This window comes from Balaenoptera acutorostrata, chromosome 1, assembly GCF_949987535.1.
Source record: "Balaenoptera acutorostrata chromosome 1, mBalAcu1.1, whole genome shotgun sequence".
Classification (NCBI taxonomy): Eukaryota; Metazoa; Chordata; class Mammalia; order Artiodactyla; family Balaenopteridae; genus Balaenoptera; species Balaenoptera acutorostrata.
This window is the reverse complement of record NC_080064.1, coordinates 12,483,287-12,495,486: the sequence shown is the minus strand read 5'-3', so window position 1 is coordinate 12,495,486 and position 12,200 is coordinate 12,483,287. Positions and strand designations below refer to the sequence as shown.

Below are 12,200 nucleotides of genomic sequence, written 5' to 3'. Positions count from 1 at the left end.
TTACCAAATCCATGTGACAAAAAGACAAAGAGCAAAGGAGTTTTGGACTGTGGCTAGAGTGTTTTTAAAATTATGGATCATGAAAAATAAACAGGGTCGGAAGTGAAGAAAGTAGAAAGCCGAGGAACTGTTTGGAAGTAGAAAAGTCAACGGCCTGAAGGTGCTGAAAAGTTGGAAAGAGGCCACAGAATGGCTGGTCACGTCTGCAGGCAGACTTTTGTTTCCAGGCACCCTCATTCACATCCAGGCTAATCCTGGATCTTCTCTAAACAGGGAAGCGGGTAGTGGTTGGCTCAGAAAGTAGAAAAACATAATCGTGGTTCTGCAGCTTTGATGCCACAACTAAGTTCACATCTCTGCTTCATCACTTGTAAGGTGCGTGACAGCTGGCAATTCATTTACCCTGAGACTCCGTTTTCCCTTCTTCAAAAGGAGGACAAAAATATTATCGTATGTTGGTGAGAGGACTTGAGATAATGCACGTAAAGCGCTTAACACAGTGCCTGGCACACAGTAAGCGCTGAACACGTAGGAGCTGTTATTGTTATATTTGGAATAGAAAACCAAGAAAGGGTTACAAGGCGAACAATTCTAAGTGCAGAAGTACTGTATTACAGTAGGCGCATGCGCCTGTCCACGAGCTACGGCTAGGGCGACCGCTGCGCATGCGCCGGAAGTTGCAGACGGGAAGCCAGCGAGGTCGGTTCCGCCCGACTCCAACATGGCGGCGCCCTTTGTCTGCTCTGAAGTGCTGTCCCCGGCCTCCTCGCGGCCGTGATGCACCTCCCTCTGCGGTGGGGTCCAGGACATGGCAGGTGAGGGTCAGCAAGCACCCGGGGCTGGAGGAGTCCCAGGAGTTGGGCAGAGGCGGCGCAGGATGTGGCGCGGCGGGACGCCGGGGACGGTTGTGTGGGGGAGGGGAGGGAAGTGGACTGGGAAGGAAACCCGGACTGAGGGGACCCCACAGGACAAGAGGGTGTGGGGCAAATGGGTGGGGGGCGCCGCCCGGCGAGCGGGCGGGGAGTGGGCGGGCGGACCGGACCCGCCGTCCCGGCGAGGGAGCGCGAGTCGCCTCCGGGCTGGGTGACACCCCAGCTGGTAGCATCTCCGCCCCCGCCGCCCGGCTGTCACCGCCCCTTGACCCCGCGCGCTGCTGCTGGTGGGCGTCCTGAGGCCGCGAGGTGGCGGGGTGCAGGCGCAGCTCACTTTGGCCGTCGGGGCCCGATGGCACAAGCCTGTCAGGGCCTAGGAAGGAGCTTGCCGTGTAGGAGGCCGACACTGCCCCCGTATAAGATTATTTCATTCATTCGTTGGTTCCACAGACGGTGGTTCAGCTCCTGATAGGTTCTGAAGGTAGAGAGAGTGATCCAGACTGGCATAGTGGTTACGAAGTTTAAACTGTGGAGCCGGGCAGCCAGGTTTGAATCCCGACTCTGTGCTTGCCAACTGTGTCCTTCGTTAGTTTCTCGCTCCCTGTCTCGGTTTCCTCATCCTTAAAGCAGAGTTGAGAATAAAATCTGCTTCCTAAGATAGTTATAAAGATTAAATGAGGTAATAGGTGTAAAGTACTGAGAACGCTTTCTGGTACAAAGTAAACGCTGTATGTGTTCGTTGCTGTTATCTTTCGTATCAGCATCATCACCCAGAGCTCAGAGATTCATGTGGGAGACATACAGATACATAGGCAATTCTGATATGATGGAAGAAAAGCAGAAAAGTTCGTGCTCTGGAAACACTGAGTAGAGGCACCTCACTCAGTCTAGGCGAATTCAGGGAGGCTTCTGTTCCCCAGGAAACTGAGACCTGAAGGATGCTTGGGGAGCGCAGGCAGGAAAGGGGAAGAGTATTCTCAGTTGAAGATAGAAGTTGTTAGAAAGCTGGGAAGCCAGTGTAATAATTAAATGAAGTTCTCTGCCTAGAGACAGAGATTAAAGGTAAGATTAAAGAGGCAGTCTGGTCTGGTCCTAGGGGGCCCTCCCCACTTTTCTTTTTTTTTTTTGGCCACCACGCGGCATGCAGGATCCTTAGTTCCCTGACGAGGGATCGAACCCGTGCCCCCTACAGTGGAAGCCGGAGTCTTAACCACTGGACCACCAGGGAAGTCCCCTAGAGGGCCTTTTAAACTTAGCTGTGGACTTGAAATTTTAGGTTAATGGGACTCCACTTAAAAGTCAGATTTGTGGATTAGAAAGATCACTCTAGTTAAAGAACGTATTAAAGGGAGTGGGCCCGGAGGCCAATTAAGAGGCTACTAGAACTATCAGGTGAGAAACGAGGGTGGACTTGAGTTAGATAAGAGGCAGAAGGTGGGGAGAGATGGTTTGGAGGTAGACCTGACCAAAGTTGGTGGTTACTTAGCTGAGGGGTTTAGAGGCGGGGAGGAGTCAGGTTGACTCCACGTTTTTGGCTGCTGGCTGGTGGTGCTGCTCCGTGGGACAGGGAGCAGGATGCAGAGCCGGTTTGAGGAGGGAAGATAAATTTCGTTTTGAACATGTTGAAAGTAGGTGCCTGTAAAACGTTCAAGTGGAGCTGTCCAGTGGTGATCTAGCATCCAGCGAAGGTCACTAAAGTTGTGGGCAGGGGTGTGTCACCTGGGTGAGGGTCTGGAATGAGAAGCACAGCGTCTGGGACATCCCAGAGGAATGCTAACATTGTAATAATACTTGGGCACAGCCTCATTGCTTTTGCTTATCGACCTTGTGTTATGTCTTTCGGTCAGCAGGCGTTCCTGAGTGTAGGGAATGGGACTGGGTTTATTGATCTTTGTGTCTCAGGTATCCAGCACAGGGTCTGGCATGCAGCAGGCCAGTAACAATCCAATTTAACACTTACTGAACACTTTGTGCCAGGCTCTGTGCTCAGTGCTCTGCATTTGCCTGTGTTTGGTGGATGAAAGGGCAGCTCTTAGGGAGCAGGTACCCTACAGTTTCTCATCAGATTTTCCACTTGGTCTTCGATTCAGGTAATGAGCTGGAGGAGGAGCACCAAGCTGGAGTTGCCCCAGACAAACTGTCAGAACAGAGTAGCCTGGGCTACTTGGAAATCTGAGGTATGTCAGTAATACTCAAAGATGAAACAAACCAGGTCAGTTTGTTTGTCCTTCTTCTCTAGGCTCAATGTGATTCAAATCACCCTTTCAAGATAGCTTTTTCTTTAAAATTATACAGTAATGACAAAATCCTGGTTAGTTTGGTTGGGAGAATGTTGATAATATTATTGTCGTTTTACTAAGAAAGATCATGCTAGGTTAATCCCTGGGCAATGTTCACACCTTGTTTTAAGTAAGTACAAACCAAAATGCTCCAAAATACAGTGGCTGAAAGGAAATAGAAATTTATTCCTCGCTCCTTCACAGAATGGAAGTAGGCAGTCCAGAGCCGGTCAGGGCAGCTCACTCTGTTCCATGAAGTTATCCAGACACAGGGTTTCATTGATCATGTGGCTCTCCTTGCTCAAACCCAGGCTTCCATCTCATGGACTAAGCTGGCTGCTCTAGCTTCTGCCATCATGGATGCACTCTGTCTGGCAGAGAGGGAAAGACAGAGTGGGGAGCACACGCTCATTCCTTTTAAGGTTCTGATGTTTAGAGATACATATTTTTGTACAACTTGTCCCCAAACACAAGCATCTGGTGTACAACCAAAGGAGGAATCATGACTATTCCAATGCTAGAGAGAAAGCTGGCTGACAGAACCTGCTCTGTCCCCAGTGTGACTGGATTGCTGGCTTTGGGGGTTGGGCCCAGCCCAAGGGAAGTCCACTGCACTGGTGAAAGAGGTCGGGGTGTGTTCCCCAGGCCTCTGGGTCCCCAAGGCAGGCTCCCCTGGCTTTGGGTAGTTTGTGCTGCTTGGGCCCAGGGAGTCCAGGCTTGTTTACCCATTCAGTGTTTTCTGTGCCTGACGTGTCAGACACTGCGCCGGGGGCTTGGGATGTGAAGATAAGTGAGACTGGATCCTGGGAGCAAGGAGCTCTTAGCCACATGGGTGATCACAGTACAACACAAGAAACGCCACAGATACCTGTTCAAAAGTGTGTGGTGTACAGAAGGAGGATGACTGATGTTGGAAGGCTGTACTGAGGTGGTGAAGATTCAGAGTACATGACATGTTTTGGATTGATAACTATAAAGGTCCCCTCAGATAGAGGCGGCAAGGACGCTGGAGTTGGGTGTGAATCCCTGCTTCCCTGGTTAGTGGCTCTCTGTTCTGAGGGTCAGTTACTTCATTCCTGTTCCTCAGTTTCCTCATCTGTAAAATAGGGATAACAATGTTTACTTCAGAGAATTGTTTTGAGAATTATGTGAGGTCAAGCATGTAATTCACGGGATCTGCTGTGAACGGGTCAGTTGCCTCCTGCTGCAAGGTGTGGGGTGGTTCGAAGCCAGAGAGACCAGTTAGGATTGCAGTTGAAGAACGCCCAGACCGATAGGGAAGCCACGTTGCGTTCTGTCCCTGTTGAGGCAGGAATTATCCAGGTTGTACTCAGAGGATCAAGGACTGCTCTGTGCACTCCCTGTTTTTCTCAGGAGTTCCACCAACGTTCTAATTAAAGTTGTCAACCTGGATTCTCAGAGACCATACTCTGAAAGCTCTGGTGAGGGGTCCTTTGGGAAGGAAAGGATTCCCTCTGCCTGGTTAACTCCTTCAAGCTCAAATGCTTCTGGGAAACCTTCTCCCAGCCCTGCCCACCCCTGCGTCCCCGCCCCAGCTGAGTTTGGAGCCCCTCCTCTGTGATTTCTTAGCATCCTGCAATGACCTTGCAGTACTTTTTTTTTTTTTTTTTGGCTGCGTTGGGTCTTTGTTGCTGTGTGTGGCCTCTCTCTAGTTGCCGCAAGCGGGGGCTACTCTTCGTTGTGGTGCACGGGCTTCTCATTGCGGTGGCTTCTCTTGTTGCGGAGCACGGGCTCTAGACGCGCGGCTTCAGTAGTTTTGGCGTGTGGGCTCAGTAGCTGTGGCTCGCGGGCTCTAGAGCGCAGGCTCAGTAGTTGCAGCACACGGGCTTAGTTGCTTCGCAGCATGTGGGATCTTCCTGGACCAGGGCTCGAACCCATCTCCCCTGCATTGGCAGGCGGATTCTTTTTTTAAATTTATTTATTTATTTATTTATGGCTGTGTTAGGTCTTCATTTCTGTGCGAGGGCTTTCTCTAGTTGTGGCAAGCGGGGGCCACTCTTCATCGCGGTGCGCGGGCCTCTCACTATCGCGGCCTCTCTTGTTGCGGAGCACAGGCTCCAGACGCGCAGGCTCAGTAATTGCGGCTCACGGGCCCAGCTGCTCCGTGGCATGTGGGATCTTCCCAGACCAGGGCTCGAACCCATGTCCCCTGCATTGTCAGGCAGACTCTCAACCACTGCGCCACCAGGGAAGCCCTGGCAGGCGGATTCTTAACCACTGCGCCACCAGGGAAGCCCCTCGGAGTACATTCTTACCTCCTATGATGATCATAGGTTTTCTTGCCTGTCTCCCTGTGAGACCACCAGCAGCTCGTGGGCGGGGACAGGGTCTTATTTCTCCTGGTATTCCCACTGTGTAGGTCATTTCCTGGCACGCAGTTGGTGCTCAGTAAACATTGTTGGGTGAATGGGTGATCGGCCAGTGGGGCTGGAGAGACCTCCAGTGTGATGAGGGTTTGGCATGCTGTTAATGAAGAGAGGACAACCCAATGGTTTATTTGGTGTCTGGGTGTAATATGGGATGTGGACATGGTGAACTATGACCTAAACTATGAGAGTTTAGTTCAGAGACAGTTTCTCTGTCTTTCTTTTTCCAGTAGAGCAGGGTTCCTCAACGTTGACATTATTGCCATTTGGGGCTTAGTGAGTCTTTGTCTTGGGGGCCGTCCTGTGCACTTCAGGATGCGAGTAGCACCCCTGGCCTCTGCCCACAGATGCCAGTAGCCCCCACCTACCTCCAACTGTGACAGCTGAAATGTCTCCAGAGGAGGCTGTACGTCTCCTCGGGCAAAAGTGCCCCCAGCTAAGAACCCCTGAGGTACAGGGTGCTGGTTAGAAGCATGAACTTCTAAGCCAAACGTACCTGAGCTGGTCCTTATACTTACTAGCTGTGTGCCTTTGGGCAAAGTACTTGACCTCTCTAAACCTCCACTTCCTCGGGTGTGAAGTGGAGATAATGATGACCTCACACTAACTTTATTGGGTGGAATTATTAATGAGGTAATGCATGTAAAATGCTTAGTCAAGTCCTTGACTCCATAATTGGTAACTAGCATTATTATGTGTTAGGAGAGGATGACCCTGTGAGGGTCAAGAAAGGAAGTGTGCAGAGTTGAGGAAGAAAAAAATGTTTAGGACAGGAATACATGCATGAGGTCCAAAAATCAGAAGGTTCTAACAAAAGTACTGGGGAAAGTAAGTCACCCTCCCACGCCTGACCCGGTTCCCCTCCCAGATAACTATTAACAGCGTTTGTGTGTCGTGCCCGGGCTCTTCTGTGCATATATATGTCTGTATGTATATATAGGGAAGACCATTTTTAAGTGCCAAATGGCTTGATTTTGTTGCACATATACTGAACCTTCCATTTAGAACACTGAAAGGGCAGCCTCTGTGGGCAGAGCTTCAGTTGTAACAGTTTGCCGGAGGAGAGAGCAGGTGGCCCACTCTCTACCGTCCTGGAATTCCCCCAAGATGGTGCCGCGTGGGTGGCACGGAGGTACTCAGACACGGTGTCTGGCAGGGTAACAGACACCACAAAAGGGAGGGACCCCAACCTTAGAGGAAACGAAAAACTCCCAGTACATTTTGTGCACAAAGCATATTGTCCTGGAGACCATAATCTACCTCTTTTGCTGGCCACATTTTTAAATGATTGAAATCATAGAGGTCACAAAGAGTAGGCATTTTAGCACCGAGTGCTTTCAGCATTTGCTGCAGATGTGTGTGTCGAGTGTCAGCATAGGTGCCTGGCACTCTCGGAGGTCCTCATGGGTGTCAGTAGCTCAACAGTCCAAGGACCAATTAAGGTTGACCTCAATAATATAGTCACAGATACGTACAGAAAACCAGAGCATGGGCTCTTCCATTCAAACCTGCTTGTTATGAATTGGAGAGATCAGCCTTGAGCTTCAAAGGAAGGAAGCAAAGGGCATGGTTAGAATTGAGAGTTGTTCACTCATGTCTCAACCGCAGAATGCAGAGGCTCAGAGGTGGCAATTCCAGCTGAGAGTGGGGACCTAGCCCGAAGGGAGGCTTGGTGGGTTCATTGTAACATCAAAAAAATACTCAGCTTCTGGTCTTAAAAGGTCTGGCAGCAGAACCTGTTCTCCCCACCCCACCCGCACTACTTCCTGTACTGGCCGATTAATCTAAGCAGTAATTTTCCTGTCCTGAATGGAAGGCTCCAGGGCTCAGTGGGAAGTTATATCTCTCCGGATTCGGAGCCAGCCAGGGTGGTGAAGCACTTCTCATTACTATAGTCTCAGGGCCGGGTGGGCCCCTTGTTAGGGACTTTCCTGGCTTAGTGTAACCCAGTCAGCTGCCCAAGTTAATGCTTCAAATCATTGCTTAAAGTCAGAAGGAACATTGTTTAATTTTGTAAATTGTCTTTTTAAATAGTAGATACAAAAGAATACTGTATCATATAAGGGAAAAGGATACAAGGAATCCCCATGTGCCCATGTATCCAATTTACAAAAAAGAATGTTACCATTACCTTTGGAGTGCCCCTCCCTGATCCTGTCCCATTCCCACCCCCACCTAATCACTGAATTTGACTTTTATCATTCTCTTGCTTTTCTTTTTTTTACTTTTTTTTTTGGCTGCGCTGCACCTGCTTGTGGGATTTTAGTTCCCTGACCAGGGATTGAACCTGGGCCACAGGAGTGAAAGTGCTGAGTCCTAAGCACTGGACTGCCAGGGAATTCCCACCTCTAGCTTTTCTTTATAGTTTTACCACATGTGTTTGTATTGCTAAGCAATGTATTGTTTAATTTTGCATGTTTTTGAACTAAATAAATCATTTTGTTATTTTTCAGTGATCTAAAATTTTTCCTTAACATGTGTTCTTGAGATTAATCCATGTTACATATAGGTGTATTTCATTTTTACTGATAAATTATGTTCCATTGTATGAGAACATATCTGTTCTATTGTTGATGGACATTTGATTTGTTTCCAGTATTTTGCTGAGACAGACAGTGGTGCTGTGACCATTCCTGGGACACACATGTACAGCCTCTCAGGGTACATCCCTGGGAGGAGGACTGGATCACAGGGTGCGTGCATCTTCAATTTGACCAAATAATACCAAATAGTTTCCAAAGTGGTTTCCCCAATTTACACTTCAACTGACAATTCTGTTTGCTTCACATCCTCCAAACAATGGTATTATCACATTAAAAATTTTTTACTAACCTGTTGGAAGGTCAGTGATACCTTATGTGGTTTTTTCTTTTTTAATACATTTATTTTATTTATTTTTGGCTGCATTGGGTCTTCGTTGCTGCACGCAGGCTTTCTCTAGTTGCGGCGAGCGGGGGCTACTCTTCGTTGCGGTGCATGGGCTTCTCATTGTGGCGGCTTCTCTTGTTGCGGAGCACAGGCTCTAGGCGTGCGGGCTTCAGTAGTTGTGGCACGCAGGCTCAGTAGTTGTGGCTCGCGGGCTCTAGAGCACAGGCTCAGTAGTTGTGGCGCACGGGCTTAGTTGCTCCGCGGCATGTGGGATCTTCCCGGACCAGGGCTCGAACCCGTGTCCCCTGCATTGGCAGGCGGATTCTTAACCACTGCACCACCAGGGAAGCCCCCCCTCGTGGTTTTGATTTGCATTTTCATGATTATTAGTGTGTTGAGCATCTTTTCATGCACTAATGGATCATTCAGGTTTCAGCTTCTCTGAAACAACTGCTTAAATCTTTTGCTCATTTTTTTTATTGAATTGTTTGTCTTTTTATTTATATGTAGACTTTTTTTCTTGTTTTTTGTTTTGATACTAATCCTTTGTCAGTTAGATGTGTTGTAATTATCCACTTCCAGTTTGTGGCTTGTCTTGTCACTCTAGTTTTTTTTTTTTTTAATGAAAATAAATTCTTTTTTTTAAAATTAATTATTTATTTGGCTGCGTTGGGTCTTTGTTGTGGTGTGTGGGCTTCTCATTGCAGTGGCTTCTTGTTGTGGAGCACAGGCTCTAGGTGCACGGGCTTCAGTAGTTGTGGCATGCAGGCTCAGTAGTTGTGGCTCATGGGCTTAGTTGCTCCGCAGCATGTGGGATCCTCCTGGACCAGGGCACGAACCTGTGTCCCCTGTATTGGCAAGCAGATTCTTAACCACTGCACCACCAGAGAAGTCCCCAGTGAACAGAAATTCTTAATTTTAATGTCATTTATCAATTTTTTAATAGTTAACACTTTTTGTTTCTTTTTAAGAAGTTCCTACTTCAAGTTTATAAAGGTATTCCCCCATATATTGTCTTCCAAACATTTTATGATTTTGCCTTTTACATTGAGTTCTTTAGCCTGTTTATAATTATTTTTGTGTATGGTGTGAGATAAGAAGCTAATTTCTTTTTCCTTCTTTCTTTCTTTCTTTCTTTCTTTCTTTATTTATTTATTTATGGCTGTGTTGGGTCTTCGTTTCTGTGTGAGGGCTTTCTCCAGTTGCGGCAAGTGGGGGCCACTCTTCATCGCGGTGCGCGGGCCTCTCACTATCGTGGCCTCTCTTGTTGCGGAGCACAGGTTCCAGACGCGCAGGCTCAGTAGCTGTGGCTCACGGGCCTAGTTGCTCCGCAGCATGTGGGATCTTCCCAGACCAGGGCTCGAACCCGTGTCCCCTGCATTAGCAGGCAGATTCTCAACCACTGCGCCACCAGGGAAACCCTTCCTTTTTTTTAAATAAGCACATCAGATTGTCCCAGTACTATTTATTGAAAAAATGTATCCCTTTCTTGTGGGTCTTTAATGTCACCAGTAACCATTATCATACATCAGGTGTCCACAAATGTATGGGTCTATTTCTGGCCTCTTTACCATCTATTCTCTATCTGTGTGCCAGTATCACACTGACTTAATTTCTAAGTTTTCATATAATAATTCTTGGTATCTGGTAAGGCTTTGGCCCTTTGCTTTTCCATCTTCATTTTAGATTGTGCTTATCAAATTCATAAAAATTGTTGGGGTCTTTTATTAGCATTGCTTTGAATTTTATTAGAATTGAATTTATTACATATCAATTTGGATAGAGTTGACATTTTTATGATATTGATCTTCTGATCCACGAATATGGTATATCTCTCAATTTACATAACTTACCAAATTCTAACATTAGTTAATGTCTTTACACTTTACTCTCAAGCAGTTAGGACCTTAACGCACTTTAATTCCTAACACTCCCTTCTCAACTTTTATTCTATAGGTGTGTATGTTCTTTTTCAATTTTAGAAGACGTCATTTGTTCAGTATTTGTTTAGATTTACTTATTTCTTACTTACTACTTTAGTTGGTCCTCACTCCTTCTTGCATTTAATACTTTCATTCTGGGATCACTTTTTATCTACCTGAAGTGTACTTTTTATAATGTGTGAATTTGGGCTGTAGTCCATTTGGGGGCCATCTAACGGTTACAGATTCTCCCAGGGAGAATTTTATACCCCTCCATTTGGTGCCAAGATTTCATATAGGCTTTTTCTGTGCCATCTTCTTTCCACTAAGATATAACCCTTTGGGGCCAGCGTTATTCTGGAGGGCCCTCCCGAGAGACCTCCCTTCTTGGCGGCAGGGGGAGAACTCGAGCTTGCTCAGTTCTGCAGATGCCTTCGCTGCCCACCCTCATAGCTCCGCTTGCTCTCTGGATTCCAGCCTTTGCTTAAGTTTGTTTCATCTGTCAGTAGTCCTTACTGACTTGCCAGTTCTTCGATGTATTTTAAAAGATGTCAAACAATTTTTCTTCAGTATTTGTAGCCGTTCGTAATGAGAGCCAGCCAGGGTACCTGGTGTGCCGTGCTTCCAGAAATTAAGATGCTTCAGAGTTTCAATTTTGTGTTTCATTTAGCGGCAACAAACTCTGCAGGTTAGAACTAAGACTTAGTAATGTTCACTTCTAGCTTTTTTTTATAACATGTTTTGTGACACTGATTAGTATAAGGAAAGGGAGTTGGTAAGTGCCAATTAATGACAGAGAATTTGCCCTTTTGGGACAGACTAAGGACCTGGTGAACCCAGAATTCCGTGTCTGTCCACGGAAGTTTCGTCCTTGTTTAAAGTGAAAAGAGGACACCTTATAGAGTGTGGTGGACTTTGGCCTTGAATCTGGCCATGTCGTTGAGACCTGGGTCGGATGACAACCCCTCTAAGCCTCATTTTGCTCATCTGCGCAATGGGGGTGATCATATTAATACCCTCCCAGAGGACTATTGTGGGTATGGATGAGGTAGCATGTATACATGAAACACTTTGCAGGCAGGTTGCCATGGAAGCTACTCCAGTTACTCCCTTGGTGGCCCCTGTTAGACATGTGCTCTCCACAGGTCGCTGCCCTTGGGAAACAGCGAGCCTACTCTTTCTCTTGGCAGTGACCTCCCCTCAAGCGTTTAGCACGGTGGGACTTACTATTAGCAAGACTGTGTTTTCTCTAGTTGCCGTCCCACGGTCCCACCCACAGTCCTGTACCAGGACTCACGATTTCCTTACAGCTGGGTAATACCCCGTCAGGCTGGGAAAATGTAGCCTCTGCATGGTGGACTGTCTGATCAGTTACTTACATCCAAGCATTAATTTGCACCTAAGCAATGAATGTATTTGGAGTTTACATCGGTATTGACAGGTCTGACCCAGTGTACCACCCTCTGCTCCTGCTCGCTGGGGACGTGCACTGACCTACAGTGGAAACTCAGTCTTTGCCAATTTGAAACTGGAAGTGGTAACTTGTACTTATTCATATTTCTTTGATTATTAGTGAGGTGGAACATCTTTTTTCTGTATCGAGTATATTGACCACTCGTATTTCTTCTTTTGTGAATTGCCTGTTCATTTCTCTGACTCATTTTTCTGTTGGGAGATTTTCTCTTGTTGTTTAATTTTAATAACAGCTTTATTGAGACAGTCACATACCATACAATTCACCTATTTTAAGTGTACAATTCAATGGCTTTTAGTTTATTCACAGGGTTGTGCAACCGTCACCACCAGAACATTTTCATCATCCCCCAAAAGGGACCCACCACCCATTAGCAGTCACTCCCCATTTACCTCTAT

General features: G+C 47.1%; 1 protein-coding gene across 4 annotated transcripts in view; it reads left to right on the top strand.

Annotated features, from left to right (window-relative positions):
* The first annotated feature begins 676 nt into the window (after window positions 1-676).
* The window catches only part of ZBTB17 (zinc finger and BTB domain containing 17), a 31,080-nt gene continuing 19,556 nt past the window's right edge, over window positions 677-12,200 (top strand). For 2 of the 4 annotated variants that reach the window (XM_057533715.1, XM_057533706.1), the window contains exons 1-2: window positions 677-815; window positions 2,963-3,049. Coding sequence is in view for 2 of the 4 variants with exons in the window: in XM_057533710.1 (XP_057389693.1) it covers window positions 809-815 (7 nt within the window). In the remaining 2 variants the exon portion in view is untranslated. The remainder of the gene's footprint in view (window positions 816-2,962; window positions 3,050-12,200) is intronic. The other 2 variants (XM_057533710.1, XM_057533701.1) reach the window with 2 other exon arrangements.